The sequence below is a fragment of the Musa acuminata genome, chromosome BXJ3-7 (assembly GCF_036884655.1).
Source record: "Musa acuminata AAA Group cultivar baxijiao chromosome BXJ3-7, Cavendish_Baxijiao_AAA, whole genome shotgun sequence".
Taxonomy (NCBI): domain Eukaryota; kingdom Viridiplantae; phylum Streptophyta; class Magnoliopsida; order Zingiberales; family Musaceae; genus Musa; species Musa acuminata.
Window position 1 is genome coordinate 13,114,885 of NC_088355.1, and position 26,222 is coordinate 13,141,106.

The 26,222-nt window shown below is 40.0% G+C and overlaps 2 protein-coding genes across 2 annotated transcripts; one reads left to right on the top strand and one right to left on the bottom strand.

Annotated features, from left to right (window-relative positions):
- Window positions 1-2,113, top strand: LOC103991952 (protein TIC 55, chloroplastic). The gene is made up of 3 exons (XM_009411499.3): window positions 1-603; window positions 726-828; window positions 924-2,113. Exons 1-3 carry the CDS (start codon window positions 155-157, stop codon window positions 2,040-2,042), a joined length of 1,671 nt encoding a protein of 556 aa, XP_009409774.2. The 5' UTR covers window positions 1-154; the 3' UTR covers window positions 2,043-2,113.
- LOC135643237 (histone-lysine N-methyltransferase ASHR3-like) lies at window positions 1,056-26,222 on the bottom strand. The gene is made up of 12 exons (XM_065159948.1): window positions 25,786-26,222; window positions 24,373-24,519; window positions 19,220-19,384; window positions 18,341-18,367; window positions 17,885-18,002; window positions 17,629-17,728; window positions 14,059-14,152; window positions 13,677-13,755; window positions 11,047-11,218; window positions 10,845-10,925; window positions 2,590-2,754; window positions 1,056-2,095 (listed from the first exon to the last, which is right to left on the bottom strand). Exons 1-12 carry the CDS (start codon window positions 26,122-26,124, stop codon window positions 2,020-2,022), a joined length of 1,563 nt encoding a protein of 520 aa, XP_065016020.1. The 5' UTR covers window positions 26,125-26,222; the 3' UTR covers window positions 1,056-2,019.

Below are 26,222 nucleotides of genomic sequence, written 5' to 3' on the forward strand. Positions count from 1 at the left end.
GCTATTTGCTGCCAATTGTGTGGTCAGGAAATCTAATGTGAAGGTCTTCGCTGAAGGAGAGGAGTGGACGCAACCATTGTTCCACAGGTCTCATCTCGCCCTGCGCCGCCTCCAAACCACAGCTCCAATCTTAGGAAAGGAGCCATCGGCCACAATGGCGCTGTGTCGACTCTCATCCCTCTGTCTACTCTCAGTCCACAAAGCACTTGAAACCTCCTCAGCTGCTCTCCCTTGCAGTCCAATCCCCACTAGTCCAGCCCCCACTACCAACACCACCGCTACTGGTTTCAACACTTCTTGTATTGGTGGTAGAAGAAGAAGAAGAAGGGCTCTGGTGAGTAAGAGCGGAAGAGGAGTAAGGACGGTGGAGTGCCGAGCGGCGGTAGTGGAGGATGTCGACGAGGAGGTGTTGGTTCCGGCGGAGGCCGAGGCGGAGGAAGCTGCGGAGGAATACGACTGGAGACAGGAGTGGTACCCGCTCTACTTGACTGCTCAAGTCCCCGACGACGCTCCCCTCGGCCTCACCGTCTTCGACAAGCAGGTCGTGCTGTACCGAGACGGCGCCGGCGTCCTCCGCTGCTACGAGGATCGGTGCCCCCACCGGTACGGACTCGACGTCGAAAGTTGCTTGCTTTTTGCCAACCTCCAAGTAGATTATATAGCCGCGTTTCTTTCCTTCTTGTTAATCTGAGATTGAAGTGCGGAGATCAAAGCTGATGTTGCAGATTAGCGAAGTTATCTGAAGGACAGCTGGTGGAGGGGAGATTGGAATGCCTTTACCATGGGTGGCAGTTCGAAGGAGAAGGCAAATGCGTCAAGATCCCCCAGGTCTGCTGACGGAATCTGCACCCCACATCATAACCTTCTCCGTCGCAGCGCAATTTACTGAGGAGAGACCTTGTTTTCATGTCATGTCGCTACAGCTGCAGGAGGGAGGGAAGATACCGCGCGCTGCTTGTGTTCGGACGTACGAGGTGAGAAACTCGCAGGGGGTGGTGTGGGTGTGGATGTCGGAGAAGAACCCTCCCAACGATGAGAAGCTGCCCTGGTTCGAGCACTACGCCAAGCCGGGCTTCCAGGACACCTCCACCATCCACGAGCTCCCCTACGACCACTCCATACTCCTGGAGAACCTCATGGACCCTGCGCACGTCCCCATCTCCCACGACCGCACCGACTGGACCGCCAAGAGAGAGGACGCGCAGCCGCTGGTGTTCACCGTCACCGAGAGGAGCAGCCGCGGCTTCGCCGGGCACTGGGGCCGCTCCAAGAACCCGGCGTTGATGAACTTCCTCAGATTCCAGGCGCCGTGCGTCCTCTCCAACGACCTGGAGTTCGTCGACAAGGCGGGGGTCAAGCAATATTTCTCCGCGCTGTTCCTCTGCAGGCCGACGGGACAGGGGAAGTCTATGCTCATCGTGAGGTTCGGCGCCAGCTCGAGGTCTCCGGTGTTCAATCTGGTGCCGGAGTGGTACTTCCACCAGAATGCATGCAAGGTGTTCGAGCAGGACATGGGGTTCCTATCGTCGCAAAACGAGGTGCTCGTAAAGGAAAGGGTGCCCACCAAGGAGCTCTACCTGAACCTGAGGTCCTCCGATACCTGGGTTGCGGAGTACCGGAAGTGGATGGACAAGGTGGGGCATGGCATGCCCTACTACTTCGGACACAGCAGCCTGTCGTCGCCGAAGCAGCCAGCGGTGGTGGAACAAGCTCCCGTGGGGTTGGTCGCCGGCATCTCCGCTTCATTCCCAGCCAAAGGAGGGGTCGGCACGCAGCACGCGCCCAATCCGGCGAACCGATACTACCGTCATGTGGTTCACTGCAAGGGGTGTAGAAGTGTCGTCAAGACCTTCCAAGCGTGGAAACAAACACTTGTGCTGCTCTCCTTGGCTGCTGTTGCGTCGGCGATCCTGGCATCAGCACAGCAATGGAAGGTTGTTTTGTTGGCGTCAGCAGCGCTGTTCTTGGCTGGATCGTCCGTCTGCTCTTTTGTAGTTTCTCTCATCACCACAAACTTCATCAGAACTCACAGAAGGTTGTGAGGCGCTGAGTATGTATATTAAGCCTTGTTTTCTTGCAAAAGTAATGCATGTGACTGCACCATATAAAACAATCTTGAGTACGACTATCAGTAAAAGATCCAGTGCTTGAAGGAACTCAATCTTCAAGCACTGGAAAGGTTCTAACAGAAACAACACTCCCATTTATCATACATCTCAAACTGATATCGATAAAAACAAGTACCGTGCATTGAGAAAAGTGAAAAACAGAGAAATATAATGTTCTAACAGAAACAACACTCTCATTGGACGTCCAAACATCAGAAAGGTTCTCAACCTCAGACAAATTAGATGTCAAACAAAGCTGTTGATGGAGAAATGCCTAATGTCTGAGTACAATTATAACATTGAACAATGGAAATAAATGTTTGTCAGTGAAAAATGCTAAAACACAGCCAAATGGGAGGCCATGGGAGGACGAACCAATAGCATGTAAAAGATACCGATACAAATGAAGCTCAAGTCCACAGCACAAGATACAACAGGTATCTTCATTACCCCGCATCAAAAAGAAAACTACAAACTGTACCTTTGAAAGAATGAAATTTGCTTGGCATGGTGTGCCATAAAAGATCTCTTTCTTTTGCATCCCCAGCAGGATAACATCTGGTTTATCTTCTTCTTGCTTCCCAAGTATTCTTGGCAATTGGAAGCTCCGCAATAACATTTAACCATGGGTCCAAAGTGTACAAATCTAAGTAAACAAACACAAGACATAGTTGTCTCAGAATTAGGGTTCTGGATAGCTAAAAAAATTATTAAACGCTTTCAAAAGGAAACAAAATTAATATTGGAAAATACTGCCCATAGTACATAATCACTAGTAATTTTAATAAAACAAATGTTGAATATAAGTAACATTTGAAACCAGCTTCCGAAACACATTCTCCACCAGCTTTAGCTGGCATGCCTTATGTGCCCATAGTACATAATCACTAGTAATTTTAATAAAACAAATGTTGAATATAAGTAACATTTGAAACCAGCTTCAGAAACACATTATCCACCAGCTTTAGCTGGCATGCCTTATGTGCCTGTATAACTAGATGCATGAAGGCAAAAAGAATAGTCAAAAGAACCTAATTTAAGTACATAAGACATCAATTTGTGAAAGTTGACAGCTAGAACTATTGTAAAGCATACATTAGCTAGGACTTTAAGGAATTGACAGAAATCAAGAATTGCACAATGTTTCTCTCCCTATAATGGTAAATGACTATTTCCAAGAAGCACAATCTGACACAAAGAATAAAGCCTTCAGGGCAGATCAAACAAAGTTAAGGCACCAGGACAACTGGATCATCTTAAGATGAAAGTACCAAAGGGTTGACAATAGTTATAATTGCAGGGGATGTAAACATGTCATCACAAACTTGAGCTATCATATTCCAAGTTAGCCCATCAAGTCATGAAGACGATGCCAGACAGGTATCTGTTTAACGACTGCTCCCAGCACCCAACAGAAGTCCTTTGCATCTATCCTTTTCTTCAAATCAGTCATGCATTGATTGATAGATGGCAGAAAAAAAGTACCAAGGTACCAAGAGAATAGAGCAAGGAGATTGAATGTGAAAGTAGGCATCAGCACTGCAGTATATTCTTGGTTTTTCCCCCTTTACTCATGTTTCCTATTTTTATTTTTTTTTTTGAAGACGAGATAAACTAGTGCTCCAGATTCCAGTTCCAACACTGATGTATACAGCCTTTTTCACTTATTGTATACATTTTACTATCATTAATTTCATCTAATTCTAGTGAAAGGCATTGATTTAATAGACATCAAGTCCCACCAAGAAGTTGGATACATGAGACAGACAATTGCATTACAATATATATATAAGCTACGGAATAGGGCACCATGCAATTATTTTACTTGCTACAGAGAGAATCTTTGATTTGCATCCTTTAGGGGACTTGTGAAGAGTCACTTGCCCAGCCAACACTTGGTCATATTTTCATCACCAAGACTCATCTATTATACATAAAGAGACAACCAAAAATGCACTGGCATTATGCTATGATTAAAGGAGCTCCAAAGCTATTTACTGAAATTACCTAAATTTTGGTTTTGCATTTCTCTTTGAGCCCATTTTCCCTTCTTTTTCCTAAAATTTTTTTTAGCACTGCTTACAAAGGCCACATCTGATATGCTGGTTGGAAAGTATTTATGATTAATTTTGTTTTATTGTCTATACTGAAATTCTCATGATACTATTTTTGTGTTGATCACTACTATAAATACAAGTAAATGAGCTGGCATTATGAGTAACAAGATGTTAGGACTCTAGCTAGGAGAGTCCTAATTGAGAGAGGTATTCATGTAAAATCTATCTAAGCCGACCCCTATTAAAGAGGTGAAGAGGCCGGCTAGGATTTGGAGGTTATTTCTTAAAGAAGAATTAGGAATTGTAAAGGAATAGGAGTCTTGAGTAGGAGTCCTATTAAGAGTCTTGAGTAGGAGTCTTAATTGAGTAGGAGTCCTATTAGGAGTTAGGGTTTAGAAACCCTATAAATAATCATGTATTCATCCTCTTTTGATAAGCAATGGAAGAATCTTTTCTGCAGCCTTTGAGCAGCAACTTGAAGGGAGGAACCCCTATAGAGTTCCAAGGAGGCCGATCCCCTAAAGAAATCAACCCCAAGTTTAGAATCTGCAAGGGTTCTAACACCTGGTATCAGAGCACCATTCTTGGCATCTCACTGCCCTTCCACAGCCATCCATCAATCCTCCGTAGCCGCCCAAAGCAATTCCCACAGTTGCTTAAAAGATCGTCACCAAATTTTGTCGCCATCTCCACCACCACGGATCATCCTTTGATCTCCCCATGAATTGCAATAGGTTCTGATTTCCTACCTTACTTCTGCTGCAATTTAGTTATCCTTATTCGAAAATCCAAAAAAAAAATTATTCCTGTATTGCTGCATAAACTTTTTGTCGTAAAGTTTTCATCTCTACGATGAAAGATACATTGCAGAATTCCAACCGTATAGCACATTCTCTTTGATCTTGCTACTGCGTTTTTTCTATCCAAATCTCTACGAAATTTTCATGACAGCTTTGACACTTCCTAATAGTAGATTTTCCTTTGGTTTTATCAAAAAATTCTCAATATAAACTAATGATCATTTACGTCTAAGCTGCTATACTTGAAAATCTGCACTGTAAAATTCCAGCTGCAAAGCACAGTTTGTTTGATCTTGCTACTATATTTTTTCTATCCAAATCTCTATGAAATTTTTATGATAGCTTTAATACTTCCTAATAGTAGATTTCCCTTTGGTTTCATCGAAAAATTCTTAATAGAAACCACTGATCTTTTACGTCCAATCTGCTACACTTGAAAATCTATTATGCAGAAAATTTCAACCACATATTGTTGCCTTAACCAATCTATTTGCAATCTTTTTTGAATAAAATTTCTTACACTTCATAGATCATCTTGGCTTCCATCTAAGATTGATCTATTAAGGAATTCATCTCTAAAAACGATTTTGTGTTGCTACAAATTTTCGTCGCAAACCGCTGAAATTTTTCGACGAGAATTCTGCTATCGCAACTTGCACCAATTTCCTTGCTGTTATACTGTCGAAATTTTCTTAATTAAATTGGACATCCTTGCTGTCATATAAATTGAGATTTTGCTATCAATTCTCTCCTTAAATTTCTCAAGTTTTTTGTGAAAATTTCATCAAGAAACCATTGTTTCTTTGACGACAATTCTGCTCTTACAAGACAACACATACCTACAGCAACTTCCATTGATTTCTATCAAACCTTTGCTGCCATCTACCACGGATCTAAAACTTTCATCCACAGCCCTAAAACTCCACCAAACCACACCCTCAAACTAAAACAGCCACAAAACAAGCCTAAACCGCAACCTACATCCACCAATCCACCAACCCTTTCGACCATCACTTCTCTCAACCTATCCATGCCTTTAACCCGACAACAAAAGAGAAATCTTAACATCACATATTTGGAGGCATATACTATGGCATCTAAGGAGGCAATCAATGCTAAATTCGAAGCCTTCGAGACGCTAATGGAAGATAAGATTCGGACTCTCTTTACCGAACTCAATTTGGGCCGACCACCAAGCCCGAAGAAATCACATCAAGGGGAGAGCTCTAACCAATCGCACCAAGCCCGAAGTGATGACTTCCAACAGATGAGAGGTTCTATGATCGATCCCAACTATCCACGCATGAGGGTGGACTTCCCTAGATGGGAAGAAGGAGACCCGATTGGTTGGATCTCGCATGCAGAGTGATATTTTCGGTACCACAAAACCGCGGATGTATCTATGGTGAAAATTGCAGCTATACATCTTGAAGGGGATGCCATACAATGGTTTGACTGGTTTGAACACACTCATGGAGTCCTCTCATGGCGACAATTCAAAGAAGGACTGTTGATCCGCTTCAGACCAACCGATTACGAGAACATTGACGGACAACTAGCAAAGATCTGACAAACCTCCACCATTCAAGAGTACCAAACCAGGTTTGAAAGGTTATCTAATCAAACTCGTGATTGGTCTCAAAAACAACTATTGGGGACTTTCATTAAAGGCTTAAAGTCGGAGATCCAAGGAGAAGTTAAAGCGCGACAACCATACACGCTTATGGCAGCCATCTCTTTCGCACGACATCAAGAGGAGCAATTGAACCATGAAGCTCGGAGGACTAGGGTCGCTCCTCGACCAGCAATACTGAAGCCCTCTGCCCCCCTACTGTCGACTGAGTCCTTGCACCAAAAAGGTTGACAAGAGAAGAGCTTCGGGAGCGATATGCGAAGGGGTTATGTTAGCACTGCGACGAGCCGTGGAGCCGTGAGCATTATTGTAGTAAAGGGAGACTTCTTATGATTGAACCAATAGCAAAAGAGGTCATTGAACATCTAGAAGAAAGCCTTGAACATGAAGATGTGGAAGAAGAGCCACAACCGACCGACATTAATGTACACGCACTAGTTGGCTACTCAAACTCACAAACGATGAAAGTTGGAGGCCTTCTCAAACAACAATCGATCACTATTCTCATCGACACGGGCAACACTAATAACTACCTAAATAGTAAGGTTGCAGCTCGGATGGCACTCCACATCGAAGGTTGTAGCAAGTCCGATGTAAAGGTCGCCGACGACAGAACCCTAAAGTGCGACCAAAGATGCCAGCGGGCGAAACTACTACTATAGGACCAAGAGATAACTACATATTTTTTCCTCCTCCCTCTTGATGATCATGAGGCCATGCTCAAAATTAAATGGTTAACGACATTAGGTGATGTTTCTTGAAATTTTATGAAACTAATTATGAAATTTTACAGTAAAGAGAATCAGGTGATACTGCACGGGAAACGTGGGGGCGACATAACGTCGATTTGCACGCAACAAATGGAGAAGGTTTTGCATAAAGCATGCAACGGCTTTTTGGTACAACTTGAGCAACAAACTAAGGGAGAGCCAACAGAATTTGAAGATCCAAATCTACTTCCTTTGCTTGCTGAATTTTCAGATATATTTGATGAACCGCGCAACCTACCTCTTACCCGTCGGCATGATCATTGTATAACGATTCTTCCAAGCAAATCTCCAGTAAATACTCAGCCATATCAGTATACACATCTCCAGAAGGATGAAATAAAAAGGATTGTAAAAGAGATGCTCGAAACAGGAGTTATTCAACCAAGTTGCAACCCCTACTCTTCACCGGTGCTCCTCATACGAAAGGACGAAACATGGCAATTGTGTTGATTACCGAGCTCTCAATGGCATAACTGTCAAGGACAAATACCCTATTCTAATAGTAGATGAATTGCTAGAAGAAAGGGAACACAAATCTTCACAAAGCTGGACCTTTGATTAGGGTACCATCAAATACGAGTGTGCGAAGAAGACATACTGAAAATCACCTTTTGAATACACAACAAACACTACGAATTTTTTCTTTCTTCAACAGAAGGTGGAATATCTTGGGCATATCATATCAAAAGAAGGTGTGGCAGTGGACCACTTCGAAATTGGAGCAATGCAAAACTGGTCGACCCCGAGAAACATAAAATTGCTACATGACTTTCTGGGTTTAACGAGCTACTACCACAAGTTCGTGAAAAACTATGGAAAGATCAGTGCACCACTTACTTCCTTACTAAAAAAAGATGTCTTCCAATGGTCGAACAGAGCCTTCGCTGCCTTCGACAAACTTAAGGCAACCATGACGACGACGCCGATGATAGCACTACTAGATTTCAGCCGACCCTTCATTATTGAGGCCGACGCATCAAGAGTCGGAATTGGAGTCATTCTCATGCAAGATGGTCGACCACTCGCATACACTAGCAAAGCATTATCTCCCTCCCATCAAAATATGTCAACATATGATAAGGAGATGCTCGTCATTGTGCACACAGTAACGAGGTGGAGACCCGACTTGATAGGTCAACGATTTCAAATTAAAACCGACCATAGAAGCCTCAAGTACTTTTTGGAGCAAAAAATATCATCCCCTGAGCAACAAAAATGGTAACAAAACTTCTTGGATTTGATTATGAAATAACTTACAAAAAGGGGAAAGAGAATGTTGTTGCAGATACGCTTTCACGACTACCCGAGCAAGCTAAATTTTTGACTGTTTCACTTCCGACCAGTGACTTCCTTGAGGATATTAAGATGGAATGGCAGGAAGATTCGGAGACCAGTAAGATCATAAAAAAATTGGAGGAAGCACCATGCCTCGTGGCTCATTACAGTTGGGACTCAAAAGAATTACGCTATAAGGGACGCATTGTGCTTGTGCCAAATTCTACTTGCATCTTCACGAGCAGATTTTGGACAGAGTTATTCCAGATGCAGGGCACTAAATTAAAAAGGAGTACGGCGTATCACCCACAAACCGACGGTTAGACGGAAGTGGTGAACAGGTGCTTGGAGATAGCCCAAAACCATCCACCAAATATAACTACCCAAGGAGAACTCCCGACCTAGTCGAGTGCCATTATTGATCGATGGATCATGACTCGACGACGACGACCCACTACTGAAGTGCTAATACTGTGGACGAACTTACCAGCAGAAGGTGCCACTTGAAAGAACTATGACGACATGGATCAAACTCCCAGAATTCATGAATCGTCAGCCTCAAGGACAAGGCTGATTTGAAGAGGGTGGGTCTGTTAGGACTCTAGCTAAGAGTCCTAATTGAGAGGGGTATTCATGTAAAATCTACCTAAGCCGACCCATATTAAAGAGGTGAAGAGGTCGGCTAGGGTTTGGAGGTTATTTCTTAAAGAAGAATTAGGAGTTGTAAAGGAATATGAGTCTTGAGTAGGAGTCCTCTTAGGAGTCTTGAGTAGGAGTCCTATTAGGAGTTAGGGTTTAGAAACCTTATAAATAGCCATGTATTCATCCTCTTTTGATAAACAATAGATGAATCTTTTCTACAGCCTTTGAGCAACAACTTGGAGGGAGGAACCCCTATAGAGTTCAAGGAGGTCGATCCCCTAAAGAGATCAACCTCAAGTTTAGAATCTACAAGGGTTCTAACACAAGATACATGGGCATGGCCCAATACGCAGACCAACCCCATTTCAGGCTGTCTGGTTAAAATAATAAAAAATCTAAAAAGTGGTGAGACCCTGTCCAACTAAGCATTAAAAAAGAAAAAAATTCGGGCTCGCGTGCAAGCCCTCTTCCCGTGTACGATGCCGCTGCTTCCCGAGTATGCTGTTGTTGCTTCATCTCCTATTCTTTCTTCTTTCTCTCTTCCTCACTGAAACACCAATACATATGAGCATACCATGTGTTGGTGCAACAGTATGTACCGGTATGATAGTTTGCCGAAACGAGTCTAGTACTCAATAAGGCAATCCTTGATAAGTAAGCTTACAGGTCTCAATTAGAATTTATCCTTGTACTGAAGATGATTCTTCAAAGAATCAGACTTAAAGGACTAGATTAAAGCACATTGTAACTCTTTCTGTTTTGTGGTGCCTTCTTGTAGTCACTCATTGAAAAGTGAACTCAGCATTCTTTAACTTTAGCCATCACTTCATCCTCTGTTATTGTTGTTTATCGGTGACTCTCTTTACCGACCATGCTTAACATATCTAAGGATGAACTAACTCATGATATTTTTCACTGCTTATACACTTTGTAGTGGACCTAACACCATTTTCCCTTCCAACAAATCCATTTGATGACAATTCGAACAAATTAGAAAATTAAAATATTTATGTGATGGGCACCAGGAACTTGACAAGCCAAATTTTAGAGTACTCTTTTTGAGAGGGTATCATTTGATGTGTGCAGGCCAACTTAAAGACCATTTCTGCTTACCTGAACCCTCTCTCAGACCATGTGTTGCTTTCTTAATATATTCAATGAAAATGCCAAGCTTCACATATTAAAACCCTCCGAACATGTTAAAGAAGAAAAAGACTTTTCAAGGTTGGAGTGGAGAGATGATGCTATGGAACTCAGTTGGTGAATGCATTAGGAAAGAAATGCTAAAAACTTCCTTAATCCTCAAGGCTTCAAAGGACAGAACAACTGATAAACTAATTAACCATTTGTAGAAGTACTGGAGCTCATGTATTAAAGGAAAAAAAGAAAATAATATCTTTCATGGTTAAAATATCAGCCTCTCTGAATATTTAATCTTCTGCATTGCCCCTTATTGTCCCCTCCCTGTGTTATAGGCTCTATGGTTTTGACTGTTCTTTTCATGAAAGAATGGTGGTTTCTTTTAAAGAAAATTCAAGAAAGACCATTTCATCAGGTACCTGTAGTCATATGTAAGAGGCTCCCCAATGTCTATTGAACGAGAAGCAAAAACACCAACACGTGTCTCTCCATCAACTTGCCTGCATCACAGAAAAGGATATCAGCAAGTGAAATGTCATTTCACAGTAGAAGTAAAACTTAATAAAGAGAATAGATAGAAGGGACTAGCTTCAGATGTACAATTATATAAAAATGCTCTACCATTTTTCAAGTTTGCAGTTTGGATCACAACTGTGGTTAAGAAATCGAGAAGTGTTTCCTTTAAAAGTAGCATCAATTATGAAGTCTTTATGAATTTCACACATGTAGAATTTCTGATCGCCTCGATGTTTCATGTCCCACAGTCTTTGCTCGCACAAGGCATCGTCAATGACTGAATCAAGACACAACAAAGGTGAGTAACACAATGGAGAAACATTACTTCAAATGCACAGCAGCACATTCATAGGGAAAGAACCATCATATGATATTGGAAGTGGTTTTATAGTAAGGTACAATGGAACATACACACATTCAAACCAATTGATGGGAACTATGATACTATGAACTATGAACTATTCATAGAAGCATATCATATTCCTCAAAACCTCGACCCCCAATGCTCAATGAAGCAACTTATATACATTACATTACCATCAATTTTTCAAAATACTGAAATCTATAATCAGGATCTTGAGTCCCTCTCAATTATCATCCTTATTATTTCTTTCATCCCCTGTTTGTTCCTCATTTAAATCAACTGTATTTTCCTTATTATTTATCTGCAAAAGCAAACTCCCCACTTTTCCAAACATAAGCCCTAAGCTCATCCTTCTAGTATGCATTGGTTTTCACAACTTTTCCCTACCAAATTTAAGACTTTGTTTGGTTACAAGGGGAAAGAATAGAAGAGTAATGACTAAGAAAGGAAAAAAGAGAAAGAAAATGAGAAAAGAGAAAAATAACCCTATCCTTGTTTGGACGAATAGGAGAAAAGAGGAAAGATCACTTGGTTTCTTTCTTTCTTCCTACATCTCTCCAGTTTGGGAGAGAAAACGGGGCCTTGGAGAGGGATCAGTTCTAATTGTTTCACTCCATTTCTGTCAACATATATTGCCAGATGAGATAAAGCTATTTTTTCTTCATTTCTCTCATTTAATATCTGAAAACAAACAAGAGAAATTAACTCTTTCTCATCTCTTCTCCCCAGGTCTCCATTTAAAGATATGACAAGCTCATTTACATGAAGCTAATAGTCCACATTATTCCAGGAGTGTTAAGAATTTGTTATGCCTTCAATAGGCCATGTTACACTAAACAAACCGATATTATCAAAAACATGACAAGAATCTAGTCCCTTGGAAAATGCTTACTTCATTTATATTAAAATCCTTCCAATATTAAAAGGATACACAACAAAAAAAGGCCATAGGACAAGGTTAGTATATGGATTATGAAGGCATGGATAATAGGCAATACGAATAACTTAAAGAGCCATAATTTTATCCACATGGCAAAATTCAGATAGGGCTGACTCATCCATAGGACAAGCTAATTTATGAAATTATGAACTATGATGGCTTAATTTCCCTAAAGCTAGGAAATCACAACTTGCCTGATTATTTTAGAGCTCTTCATATCGGCTACTGCCAAATTTTATCCGAATCAACCAATTCTTAAAATCTTGGGGCAATAAGATTCAAAATTTATGCTAACAAGTAAAAAGGTTATCAACCAAAAGATATCCAAGAAAATAGTTGAATAAACTTTAAAAACAAAGATGACAAAGTTATAAAGAATAATATATGAGAAGAGCATGAGATACAGCACCTGAAAATAGAGTCATAGACCAATTAAGACAAAAGTGATGAAGATGAGGACCTATAAAGATGGATCCAGGTTTTTGCACCATGCATGGTGTTGTTGAGAAACTTAGTGGAAAAAATGCTTGAAGCTGATGAATTTTTTGGCAACATAGAGGGATCCATGCTAAGCCATGCCATTCTGAAGCTGATTATTTCGCAAAATGCCCAAGCTAATAATACTTTGCCTACTTCAACTGGTATGTGGAGTGTGACAGTCATATAATCCTAGTGACAATTAAACCTTCTGCATTGTTCACAATTTAAGATTTTGCTTGGAACAATTATGATAAGCCTGTTATAGCATCATTTTTCCTGTGTACTCTTAACAATGGCTTTTTGTTCATTTCTTTCGGAAAAATAAATACAAAAAAGGAAAGAATAAAGAAGTGTTGGATTTACCACGACTAGTTGTATTCCTCTTCTTCCCATACAAATTCTCTCCCAAAAAAAGAAAATGAATCAACACAAACAACCAAAACTCTCCTTAGTTCAACACCCAGAGATTAGAGGAACTCTTCAGCAAGATGTCAAGAGGCCAGGTAAGTTCTTTTTCTTTCTCCCACTCTTCCTCTTTTTTTTTTCTCGCTTTACTAATTTCTTCCAGTTGGTTTGTCAGCAAATCAAAGTTAGCAATAGTCAAAGATGGTACAGGTAGTAGCTAGAATGCATGTTACATGTACTTCAGTCCTAGTTTGTAGCAGGGTTGTAGCATTTATGTAAAATTTATGCAATATTCACAAAAAGGATTCATAAACCAACCTAATTACACATACTTTTGGAGAAATCTAATTGTCATAGTATAGGCAAAAGAAGCATTGAGTAATTTAATTGCAGTGCCTATGCTTTTGGCTATTGTCATGTATCAATCACAAGCTTAAAATTAGTAAACATAGGACAATCAAATGGAATAAAAGAATAAATATTTCAAATTTGCATCTCAAATTTTGATGTGTTACTCCTGAAACTAATAAAAGAAAATCAACATACCTTCTCCAATATATTCTATCACAAAGTCTCCCTTCTCCATAACCTCTAATGCCACGACTCCCCATCCACAATATTCAGTCTGAAAGAGAAGAAGCACTCAACTAATTATGCCAAGAAAACTGTTAGAATCAAGTGAAGTTCAGTGACATCATGTAGACCATCTTGCCAAAATACTGTTTCAGTAACTACTAACTAAAAGGATCCATCTACTGATAGAAATGCAACAGAAGATGGAGCTCGGACTTTTGGAGTTCAAGACTGAATTTAAAAATGAACCAAATCTATACAAAAGGAGGACACAGAAAACCACATTCAAAAGCCACTACAGTAAATTGACATTATATCAACACCCATACCAAGCACATCTTGAGAGAAGAGTTACCTTAACAACTTTAATCTTCTTCTCTTTGCGGAAGGGTCTGTTTCTACACATATCAGAACAATGACAATCCTTGGAACAGCTGATGGAAAGACCCCTGCTTGGAAATTTAAATAAAATGAAACTATCACACAAGGCTGTTGAAAGCATGAACTGAATTGAAGATATAAATATAAAAAAAATCATCCAGTGACAAGTTTAGTTTACTTCACCAAGCATCCAGGAAAAAATAATCAATAAAAAGCATATTGTGCAACACATATGGTGAACAAAAGATATAAAGTTTAGAGACCCATTATCAAAAGAAACAACAAAATGTTAACTGAAAGTCTTTGATTATTTATTAGTAATAAAAAAGCGAATCCACAGTGAATGAACATAGCTTCAGTGCATTTTGCTTGTATGCATTCCATAAAAATATTTCAGTTGTGTTTATGTGTCGCATCTTTAGATGAAGTGAACATAAAGGCCATCATCTATAAAAACAATAAAATTTTGTATTTAATTGATTCGATTGAAATTAGAAACCCCTAATAAGATAAAAAGGAGACTGACTATAGAAATCCATTTAAGCCAAATGTTATTTGTTAAGTACTATGGATTGTAGATATTTTTGGCCCTAGGTTCATATTGTAAATTCACTAGTCTGCAAACTCAACAACTTCAGAAACAACAAGAGATTGCTAAATTATGTACGCAACTCACTAAGAGAAAATGATACATCAAACTGCATGCAATTAAACACCACAAAGGTATCGTTTTGGGTTTATTAAAAGTTAAGGAAAATTTACAAGCAAGTCACAAGACATCATCTTGAGTAATTATATCTTCATATAAATTTCTTTATTGCAAAGTAAACTACATTGTTGCATGCTTCTTGAACATATCTAATGGACAGTCATAAAAATTCAATTTGACAGCTATGTTGATGTCTTAAACCCGTATAGAGAATGTGCTTATGCAGACCCAGAACATGACATTCCAGATAATGAATGGCTGCTGAGATGATGAACACCCTTTCATTCTAGCAGTGTTCTACAGTTGACACACGAATCACCTTAGGCTAAATAAAAGTGAAGTATCCCAGATCACACAAAAAGCAGTATCAACAATCACAACTTTGCACAAAAACTAGATGATGTGGAGGTAAAACCAGAACATCATATTTCAATCTCTAATCATCAATTTAGTTATGAAAGTTTCTTATTGCAAGTTATGATACAATCATGCAAATTATCTTATTTGAGTTTGTATTTAGTCTCCACGGCTTGACTTTTGATACCATGAACCTTATTTAGGTATCTTCTTGATGTAGTGCATGGCTAGATTTGAACATAAAGTGTAACATTGAAAAGTAAAATTATATAACAGCATTGGATAATAAAATTAATAATAATCTCATGCTTCATGTTAATCAAGTTTCAAGACATCTTGTTCCAAGACACCAATTCCACATCACAGTTATCAAGTTTCAAGGCAAATCAAGTTCCAAGACAGAGCTATCAGTTCCACGGCACTAAGTTCCCATGAATTAATAATGTTTTCTAAATTGTTTCTTTGTAAATTGACATTATTCATTGGTTGTTGAGGGTTGAGCTAGATAGGGTAGCTGGCTGTTGATATATTTAGTGTACAAATCATTTATAAAAAGGAGAAGAGAAATGAATTTCGGAGACAAACTTGAATAAGTCTCATCAATCCTCATAACTGTGCTTTTTAGCTCTTGGTTATTCCACAAATAGAAGAGTTCCCTTTTCATTATTCTAAATTCTCACTCACCCTTCTTGTTTCCACATCACTTCTCTGGAATTTCTATGGCTATACATTACATGAACTTATGTTTCTCTTTAATGCCGTGTATTGTTAGTTAATTACAACGATTTCAATAAGCGCTCGAGCACTCGCCTAGGCGCTCGAGCAAGGCTAGGTGAGGCGAGGCAAGGCAAGGCTCGAGCGCCTCGTTTAATGTCCAGGCGATGCGCTTCGGCGCCAGGTGCTTCGAGCGAGCGGTCGGGTTAAACCAGGCGACCGAACCAACGTTTTAGGTTTGGTTCAGTCGCATTTGCGTTAGTTGGTTCAATCAAACCAATTAAAGCACTGATATCAACCTCCCAACATCCCTCTCACGACTTCCCCAACCCTAACCCTGCTCGCGATTCCGCTACCGACATTTGCTCTCTGCTACCGCTGCCTCTCTCCGCAATAATTGCATCTCTCCACTTTCGCTACTCTCTGCTACCGCTGCCACTGTCGTTGCTCGCCACTACCACTATCATTGCTCGCCGCTGTTGCCGCTGCTCGCTACTACCGTTGCCACTATCGCTACCACTATCGCTGCTCGTCGCTACTGTCGTTGCCGCTGCTCGCTGCTACCGCTATCGTTGCTCTCAATTAGTAGTCTCGCTCTTACTCTTACTCTCTTCTCACATTAACTCAACTTAGTATATTGTTAACAGTATATTAACAGTATACTATTAACTGTGTACTGATAACAATTTTTTTTATTTATTAAATTCATAATATATTATTTTATTTTAATACTATTAATTTTTATTTATTTGAAATTATTGTTAAGGTTTCAAGATAAATGACAAGTGTACAAAGCAACTCAATAGATTCTCCCACGACATTAAAAAAAAAATCCTATATGGATGTATAATTATTTAAAAGATCTGAAAGATCCTAATGCAGTGACTTGCATCTTCTGCGATAAGACTACTAAAGGTGATATTTTTCGTGCAAAACAACATCTAGTAGGAAATTTCAAGAATACAGTATCTTGCAAGGATCACATTAAATAATTATATCATATTTTCAACATTTAATATCATATTTTATTTAAATAATTATATTTATTAATTATATTATATATTTTTATATTTTAGCGTCTCGCTTCGCTCAGGTAAGCGCCTAGCGCCTCGTGCGTTTTTGGAGCTTGGCGTCTTTTGTCGCCTAGCGCTTTTTAAATCACTGGTTAAATATTATTTTGATCTAGTATTGAAAGGACTTGAATATTGGCTAATAAGACAAATTACCTTGAAACAACTTAGTATTTATGATATTTGTATCAGAAAAGCATTACCAAGGAAAAACAATTATCCTGTCATAATTACTCGAGTCAAGTTGATATATGCACAAATATAGATTCATTTTTAAATCCACATGATGCTCATGATTACATTTGTTAGATGATATAAATTGAGTTGCAACAAGCATTTGTTGACTCTCTCAATATGTGAATGTAGATACTAAGTTAAACATTGACAGAAAATAAATCAACAAACAAATTGGTTTTCTTTTGTAACCTCATAAATACTGAGCCATTGAAAGTTTCTATGGAAAGCAAGACATAATGACAAATGAAAAGGGCTGAAAAACAGCAACAGTCTCAGCAAAATTATGCATATACACAAGGGTGAACTTAACTAATTGAAAAAACAGAAAGTTCAATTAAGAAGTGTAAGCTAATTCGAAGGCAACCCACAATACTTGCAGAGCAATCAAAACAACACAAATACATAAGAGTGATCAAAACAACACAAATATATGAGTGATCTAAAGAAACATCAATACCTGCATTCACAATTCTCCTTACATGTGGAGTTAGCATTGCAGTTTGTGCAGCCACCACCAGTCTCAGTACCATCTCGCTTCTTCTTGATTAAGTAAACATCTACTCTTATTAAGGATCCAGAATAGATAATAATTAAAACCTTTCATGCGTAAACAAGAGAAGTACAGAAAGTTCCTTAGAAGGTCCTAGCACATAAAATGTTATGTTTCAGCTTATCTATGACCTTTTTAGCACTAAAGATTTTGCACAGGATACTCCGTCGGATATGTACGTATGGAGATGGCTCCGTTTTGTTCTCCATAACATCTTTCAAGATGCAGCCCATCTTAAACTCTTCATCAGCATATGGAAGAGGCAAGCGGAGAAAAGCTTCCTACGAATTAGAAGCAATTGTCTGAATCATCTGTACAATGACAAAATAATATTTCTAAATGCAGAAACATTACTCTGTTTCTATCAATCTAAAACTTCAAGGACATTTTCAGATTATTCTTAGCAATCTTTCACTTATAAAGAAAATCACCAAAGATTCAACTCCCTACGAACGGCCACAAAAAAATCCAGAAAATAATCACTCATTATACAATCCAATACGAACAAACTTGGCATTATTTGGTTGACATATAAATGTTGAATGGCTCTGAATTTCAAGGTAATCCACAACAAGAAAGCTGATCAGGGAATGTTTAAGGAATCCAAGAAAAAAACTACCTCAACATCCCATGTGGTATCTGCATGCTGTTATCCACTCAAAAGAATCAGTCCTGTCAGCCAACCTTATCAATAAATGTTAAGAATAAAGAAACATTATTCTAAATCAAATACAGGAAAGAGCACAAGATAATGCATGTCACAAGGAACCACCATCACATAGATGTAAAATTTGATTAATCATCACAGTGAGAAAACTGACTCATATACTATCACAGAGAGAATATTATGATAACTTCAATTAAGCAAAAGAAAGAAAGGTCCTAATACAATCAACTATCATATAACCAAGAGATCAAAATTCAGGGCTTTGATTACTTGTTAGTTCCCTTTAAAGAGCAAAGCCATAATAAACTATCAACCAAACAAATTAACAAGCCAAACGAATCAAGCTGAAAAATATATTCAAGACACTGAAAACTGACTAAGGAATATTCCTTTTAGCACCAGCAATGTTATAGATGCCATTGTGCCATAAACCAGCATATTACTTTTTATATTAACCATAATTTCATTGAAAAGAAATGTAGTTCGAATATAGAGCAATTGAACTCTGAAATAAGGAAATTTAAGAACACAAGTGCTTAAGTTTCCTATAATTAAATTGGATAGATATGCCAATTCTAAAAGAGGATCCTTAAAGAAACAAAACTTACTGATAAGAAGAAGAAAATTTCGGCAACACAACTGGAAGCAATGTAATTGACTATGTTTTCCAGGCATTGAATAAAGTTCACAAGTAAAAATCACCAAAAACATACATGATAGTATTTGAAATTTTGAACATCTAGAAACTACTGAACCAAAAAGTAATTGAAATGTAGAAAGAGTAATCAAGATAATTGCATATCTTTTCTGGTGATGAAAGAAGAGATCGACCTCCTTCTCAAGATGCCAATCTGAAGAATGCCTCCAACAAACTGCTCGCCCAGGCCGATTTTTCAAATAGATAACATCCGCTGGCCATGGTGCACACTTTGCATGTGCTGCCACTTCACATCTCACACATCGCCAATATGCTTTTTGTTTGCAAACAAAACAACCCTGTGAAGAAAGAGAATGAATATATCACTCAGCTAAAGTTCATCTTTTTTCACTCCATAAAGAGGACTTACCAAAAAGATAAGACAACTGTTGACAGAGCAAACACTTAGAGATGACAAGGCCATAGTTAGCATATTATTTATAACCAGTCTACAAATATAAACAGATGCAGAAACATAACTGCAACTGGGATATTGTAAACTATGGAAACAAACATTTAAAGTATAAATTTTAGGCTAGGTAATTAAATTATAAGTCACGACATGAGCAATACAAAACTATTATTTATTCATAGAAGATGATTAGGCTAAGGAAGATTAGTGGAGATAATTTTTCATAAAATCAAAGTGGGATTACTAAAGTGGATAGCAGCATTATAAAGACGACTGATTGTGTCATGCCCTACAGATTACAGAAATTTTTTTTTTGAGAAATTTGTAATATTAGCTGTGCTTTATTTGTTAGAATGTCAGGTAGTTAAAAGCAATATACATTATATGGATCTTAGATTAACTAGTGATATTGATCAGCATAGCTCAAAGGCGAGAAGAATGTCCATGTAGCCAAGCCCACAGACAGCAAAAGATGATAAAAACAGAAAATCACTTGAAATAGAGTAAAAACATATTTTGAGAAGATCAAACTATCATGCTAAAATATTATTTTACTTCAAATTCCATATGCAACTAATTTTAAAAAGAATAATAGAGAATAATAACTAAACATAACTACGTATTGTTCAATATAAGTAATATTAAATTATCTTCAAGAAGATATTATTGTGAAAAGTACTACTGTATATATATATATATATATATATATATATATATATATATATATATCTCAAAAATATTATAAAATTATCCACCTATAGTTTTGAAAATAACAAGAGGCACTCCATCATGGTCCTAATTCTTCTCTAATCACCATGTGAGTGAAGTGTGGGTTAAAAGGCAATACAAAAAGAAGTTTGATAAGACCCTAAAGTCTTATCGTAAAAAAGAATAAAAGAAAGGGATGATCACTTCGAGAGGATCGGCCTCCTTGATCGTTTCGAGGGGATCGGCCTCCTAGGGTTTGTCAAAAGATAGAATAGTATTTTATAGAGTTCCACCCAGAGTCCATCAGGACTTGAACTCTAATAATAAATAAATATTAAATAAACCTCTACTTGACTCTAACTGAACCAAACCGACTCAATAAACAACTGGACTAAACAGACTCAATAAACATTATTCAAAAGCTCAGAAAAAAGGGTCCTAACAGTTCCTCCCTCTTCAAATCAGCCTTGTCCTCAAGGCTGAACAGTATCAATCTCGGGGAGCTTCTCTTTCAGCACTTTAGCCATAGACTATCTGCAACGCATCATAACCCGTTGATCAAGTATGGTCTCCACTTTTTGATAGTGTGAGCAACAGGTCGATCTTTCAGTGTAGTAATCGTTGCATGAAACTTTTGACCCTGTATAATCAATTTTATCTTTGAACCTTTGCTATCACAAATGAAAATCCGTCCATCAACGATCTTTACTTCGAATATGTCATAGTCTTCAATGTGGTGGGCCAATCGGTCAACAGTCTCACTGTCCATAAAATTGTTAGTGCTACCAGTATCAATCAAAACTATAATAGGCTGATGCTCTAGAGTTCCGGCAACTTCCATAGTTTGCGAGTTAGAGTAGTCGGCTAATATTGTATGTACGGTAGGTTCAACGTCTTCATTAGAATTTATACCTTCGTGATCGGAGTCCAACTCTTCTGCTTTCGGTTCCTCTCCAATTGGCTCAATCATCATATGTTTCCCTTGTTTACATTGGTGCTCCATACTCCACTTTTCATCATAGTACAAACCCTTTGCTGAATTTTTCTTGAGTTCTTCTTGGATTAGTCCTCTCGGGTGTCAAGGCTTTGGTTGAGAATAGATATGGTGGGTGACTTACTGATCATCTGGTGGTTGTCACTTCTGGTTCCATGATTTTCCCTATTGATTTTTTTCTCATGTAGATGTGCGAATGAGATCGCAGCTATCATAGTGCGGGGTTGACGAGCCTTAACTTCACACCGGATCTCTGGAACAAGCCCTTCAATAAATGTATCCAGAAGTTGTCGTTCCGACCAATCTCTAGCTTGATTTGACAATCCTTCAAACCTACTCTGATATTCCAACACTGTAGAAGTCTGACAAATTTTGGCGAGCTGTCCATCCACCTTCATGTATAAGCAGATTGTGTCACAATCTTGGGGCCCTTTTCCAGTATTTCCAAATTTGTGCAACGTAGAACTTGAGCTCCCATCTTGTTGAAATTTGCTAAGGCTCTCCAGTAGGCTTTTTTTTAAATCATTAAGTGTTTCTTGTAGCCGGTTCTCAATTCTGATTTCCAATGCTTTCATTTGTGCTTTCATTGAGTTATCAATGGTCATTTTGTAAGACTGCAAATCTGTAATCTCAACTCCTGTTTCTGGTGTCAAGACTAGGGCATAAATCACTATCGTATTCGGTGCTGCTGTTGTGATGCAGTCGGTGGCAACACTATGGGAATAAAGGGTTGCTGCGAGGATGCGAGGATGTAGCTGCGATCACCGCGTGGAGGGATCGCTGTTGCTGAGGGTTTGGAGGCAGCGATGGTGGTGCGGCTGAGGCAGCACTGCCAAGGGCTCGCCGCTGCGGTAGCTACAACGGAGGAAGAGTTGTTGCCCTGTGTTTCTGTCACTGCGTGAGATGAGAGCACCGAGGCTGAAAGGCGATGGTTGCGACTGCTGTGACCCAAGGAAGCAACCGCCGAGCAGCCGGGTTGATGGCAACCGACAACTACAGCAGCGGAGACAGAACAAGAGGGAGGTGGCGTTGAAGCGGCCGGGGTTGAGGCTGCAGTGGTGGCAACCGGCGGCTGCGACAACGATGTAGAGCAAGGGGGCTGCGGCAATGGTGCAGAGCGAGGGGGTTGAGGTGAAGGCTGCGATGGCTGGCAACAGCGGTGGCTGCTAGCCGGAGCGCAGCAGCGACGGTGGAGGAGGCAGCGAGGGTCGTGGCAGCGAGCAATGGGGCTACAGCAACAGAGGAAGCTCTGTTTCTGCAACCGTTGCAACGAGGGGCTGCGGCAACCGGCGGCTGTGGCTGCGACCCAAGGAGGGGTACGTCTAGGGTTACGACTGGGGAGCAGCGGCGGTGGTGGTCGAGCGGCCAAGAAGCAACGACGGCAGTGGAGGAGTCGGCGGTGTCATGGTTGGGAACAAGGGCAACCGGTGAGTTGCCCTGTTTCTGTCACTACGGATGCAGAGCAAGGGGGAGTGGCGGCAGTCGATCTCGCCCGAGCCAGGGGGAGCGACGGTTGGGAGGCGAGCGGCGATCGCTGCACGGTGGCTGGCAGCGGTGGTGGGTCGGCTGGAAGGCAACGGCGCTCGAGGCACGACTACGATCGACGAGGGGCTGCGGCAACAGAGGAAGCTCTATTTCTGCAACCGCTGCAACGAGGGGCTGCGGCAACCGACGGCTGCGACTATGACCCATGGGAGGGGGGGCTTGGTTAGGGTTGCGACTGGGAGGTGGGCGGCAGTGATGGAGCGACCGGGAAGCAACAGCGACGGTGGGGAAGAAGTTGCCTTGCAGCGGTGGTTGAGAAGGGGAGCAAGGCTGCGGCAGGATGAGACACTGGCAGCGTCGTCTCCTAGCAGCGGTGGTGACTTGAGTGGGAGGCGACAGCCACGGTGGACTCTGGCCGGAAGCGGGGCAGGGTCGGTCGCTGGCCGGAGAGCAACGACGGCCGGCGGTGGGCTGGCCGCAAGCAAGGGAAGCAGGGGTGCGTGGTTGCGGCTTCTTCTTCTCTTTCTTCTTTCTCTTCTTTCTTTCTTTCTTTCTTTCTTTCTTTCTTTATTTCTTTCTTCTTCTTTTTTTAATGATGAACTGCAATGAGAACACCGAGGATCGCTGCTCTGATACCAAATGATAAGACCCTAAAGTCTTATCGTAAAAAAAAAGAAGAGAAAGAGATGATCACTTCGAGGGGATCGACCTCCTTGATCGTTTCGAGGGAATCGACCCTCCTTGATCGCTTCGAGGGGATCGGCCTCCTAGGGTTTGTCAAAAAACAAAATAGTATTTTTCATAGATAACTGAAAAGAAACAGTTACATCCCTATTTATAGAGTTCCACCCAGAGTCCATCAGGACTTGAACTATAATAATAAATAAATATTAAATAAACCTCTATTTGACTCTAACTGAACCAAACCGACTCAATAAACAACTGAACTAAACAGACTCAATAAACATTATTCAAAAGCTCAAAAAAATGGTCCTAACAAAGTTATGTTGTAATTGACAGGCATATGCCAAATGACAATTGCCATGACTGCACAAAATAGCAAATACAATGATAATTACTTCTCTTCTTTTGGTTCATAGTATTTAACTTTCTTCATCTGCTTTCAACCTTTTCTTTCCCTATAATAGTGATCAGCCTCCTTCCATTCCTTTGTTCCATCTTTGAAATTTATCATATTGGCTAGAATTAGTTAAGATCAAATAACTCCAGTAACTTTCAATCGATTTTGGTTTATTTCAATCAACTTCTAGCTCCAAGGCTGCAAATTCAAACGAAATTGGAACAAACTTGCATGATACAGATACAAATCAGGTGTATACTGGAATTGGATGATGTTGAATTGTGCATGATACATGAACTTGTCCTATATGAGCTTTCACAATATATCAAGGAACAATGGATGTGAAGCATATAATTCAAAAAAAAAAACTGTAGAACAACAAGTGAAACAATAAGGACTGAAAAGATGGAACCAAAGAAGCAATTACACAGACAATAAACAAATAGTGCACCACAATCAGAAATGATAAGATGAACACAGTACATAGCCAAATATAAAGCAAAGGATAACTCCAGTTTCCACATAAAAATATGCTTAGGCTTTTACTTGTAAAAGCAAAACAAGTAAAATAATATGGTATTTCTCAGATCAAGTTAAGGAATTTTACATGCTGAGGGCACTTGAAAATTTTTGCTGTGAAGGACCCAATCAACTGCTTGGCACATGTCAAATGATAAGCTTCTTGACAACCAAGAACAGAGCACTGCACTTCTTCACCAGGGTAGATACACCTATTGCATATGCGGCAATCAACCTAAAACAGGTTTCTAAAATATAAGTAGCTTGTACTCTTACTTCATTCAAGAAACTAATTTCACAAATCCAAAGTAAGATGGATGCAAAACAATCTTATTGGAAAAGAAAACTTGAAAACCCCCAAATCAGTAAAGTTGAACATTGGTTTGGAATATCTCATGACATGATTACATGCAGTCAACACCCGCATATTGTGAACTTCATGTGATGTCATTGTGGTGGACATAGCTCAGATGCATCAACTGTTCAAATGCTATGTTACATACTAGCAGTTAGCAGTTAGTACCTCTGCTTCTATAGGAGGTTCCACATGTTAAGATATAGTGGAGGACCGTAAACGTTTAAGATGCACTGAGCAGGTATAACTTTCCGGAGTGCAGACACAAGGCAAGGCAAGATGGGGGCTTGTTGAAGCAAGATGTTCTTTGCAAAACCATGAATGAAAATAATCTTACGATTAACAGAACATCAGGAATCAAAATATACTTACTATGTAAGAAAAATAAAATCAAGAACAAGAACAAGAAGAAAAAGAAGTCTCTGGAGTTATAAACATTGTCAAAATGGGGCAAAAAAAACTTATATATCCAATTGAATAGAGCCATCAAACTAATCTTCATCTAAAAATGGTTCTGTTAATCCAAAAGATCATCCTTTTTTTATAAATAATGGACCATCTCTTGGCTTTGATCATTTCCCTAACATGGTTCCACTTGAACCAATGACAGTCCATTGTAAAGAAACAAAATTTAAACGAGAAGCTTAAATAAATAAGTGTAATTTGAGGAGACCATAAATCTTGGAAAAGGACAACTGCAAGAAAGACATCAGGAACCAAAGAAACAAAACTTAAACAAGTGCAAGGAGACCGCAAAATCTTGGAAAAGAACAACTGAAAGAAGATATCAGGAACACCAGACTAAAAAGGTCACAGAGGAATGTCAAGCGGTAGACTTTGCAGTCTTATACCAGATTCTGTCATGATAACACCGACTTCCAAGGCTGCCCACTTTCTCTATTACACTAAGAATTGGGAAAATGTTTCCAAGTTCATAAAATTTCTCTGTCAGAAATTACAAAACCCTCCTTTCTGTTACTGATATAAAAGTTGATGTTCAACTCCTATCCACCATTCATGAACCAAACACCAAGTAGACAACGAAAGCAACCAAAATTAGCACTGTCGCTACTAGGTACACCAATTTAAAGAGCATGAATATCCCAAGTTGTTAAGCAAACCCAAAGCTAGACAAGCACAAATCACCATTCTTGGAGCATTGGTGAGGAAAGGCAAGAAGCACTCCCTCTCGGAAACCCCGGCGGCCATCCTCTTCTCCTTCCAAGCCCTCACGTGATCCTCCAACGAGGCCTTCACGTCGGCGACCTTCTTCCCGGCCTTACGCTCCCTCTTGAGGACCGCGCAGGTGCCGCGCGTCGAGACGGGGAACCGGGGCCGGCGGCTCCACTTACGGTCGAGGTCAGCATCCCCATCTAGGGTTTCCGGGCGGGAGGAAGACGAGGAAGAGGAGGAGGACGGGTCGCCAGGCTGGATGAGCGCTGTAGAGGGCGCGGCGGGAGGGAGGAGGTTGTCGTGATCCAGCATGGCGGAACCCTAGAAATCTAAGGGTAGGGCATCGAGGAAGGGGAGAGTATGGCGAGAGGGAAGCGAGGGGGGAATGAGGTTCACGTTCTTTATTTCTT

What these genes read in the sequence shown, in the direction of transcription:
- LOC135643237 (XM_065159948.1), bottom strand. Translation starts at nt 26,124, where the DNA reads ATGCTGGATCACGACAACCTCCTCCCTCCCGCCGCGCCCTCTACAGCG. An exon ending in ATACCACATGGGATGTTGAG is followed by an intron (nt 18,003 to 18,340) that starts GTAGTTTTTTTC and finishes TCTAATTCGTAG; the next exon opens with GAAGCTTTTCTCCGCTTGCC. An exon ending in AAGGAGAATTGTGAATGCAG is followed by an intron (nt 14,153 to 17,628) that starts GTATTGATGTTT and finishes ATTTCCAAGCAG; the next exon opens with GGGTCTTTCCATCAGCTGTT.
- LOC103991952 (XM_009411499.3), top strand. Translation starts at nt 155, where the DNA reads ATGGCGCTGTGTCGACTCTCATCCCTCTGTCTACTCTCAGTCCACAAA. An exon ending in GAGGATCGGTGCCCCCACCG is followed by an intron (nt 604 to 725) that starts GTACGGACTCGA and finishes CTGATGTTGCAG; the next exon opens with ATTAGCGAAGTTATCTGAAG. An exon ending in AATGCGTCAAGATCCCCCAG is followed by an intron (nt 829 to 923) that starts GTCTGCTGACGG and finishes ATGTCGCTACAG; the next exon opens with CTGCAGGAGGGAGGGAAGAT.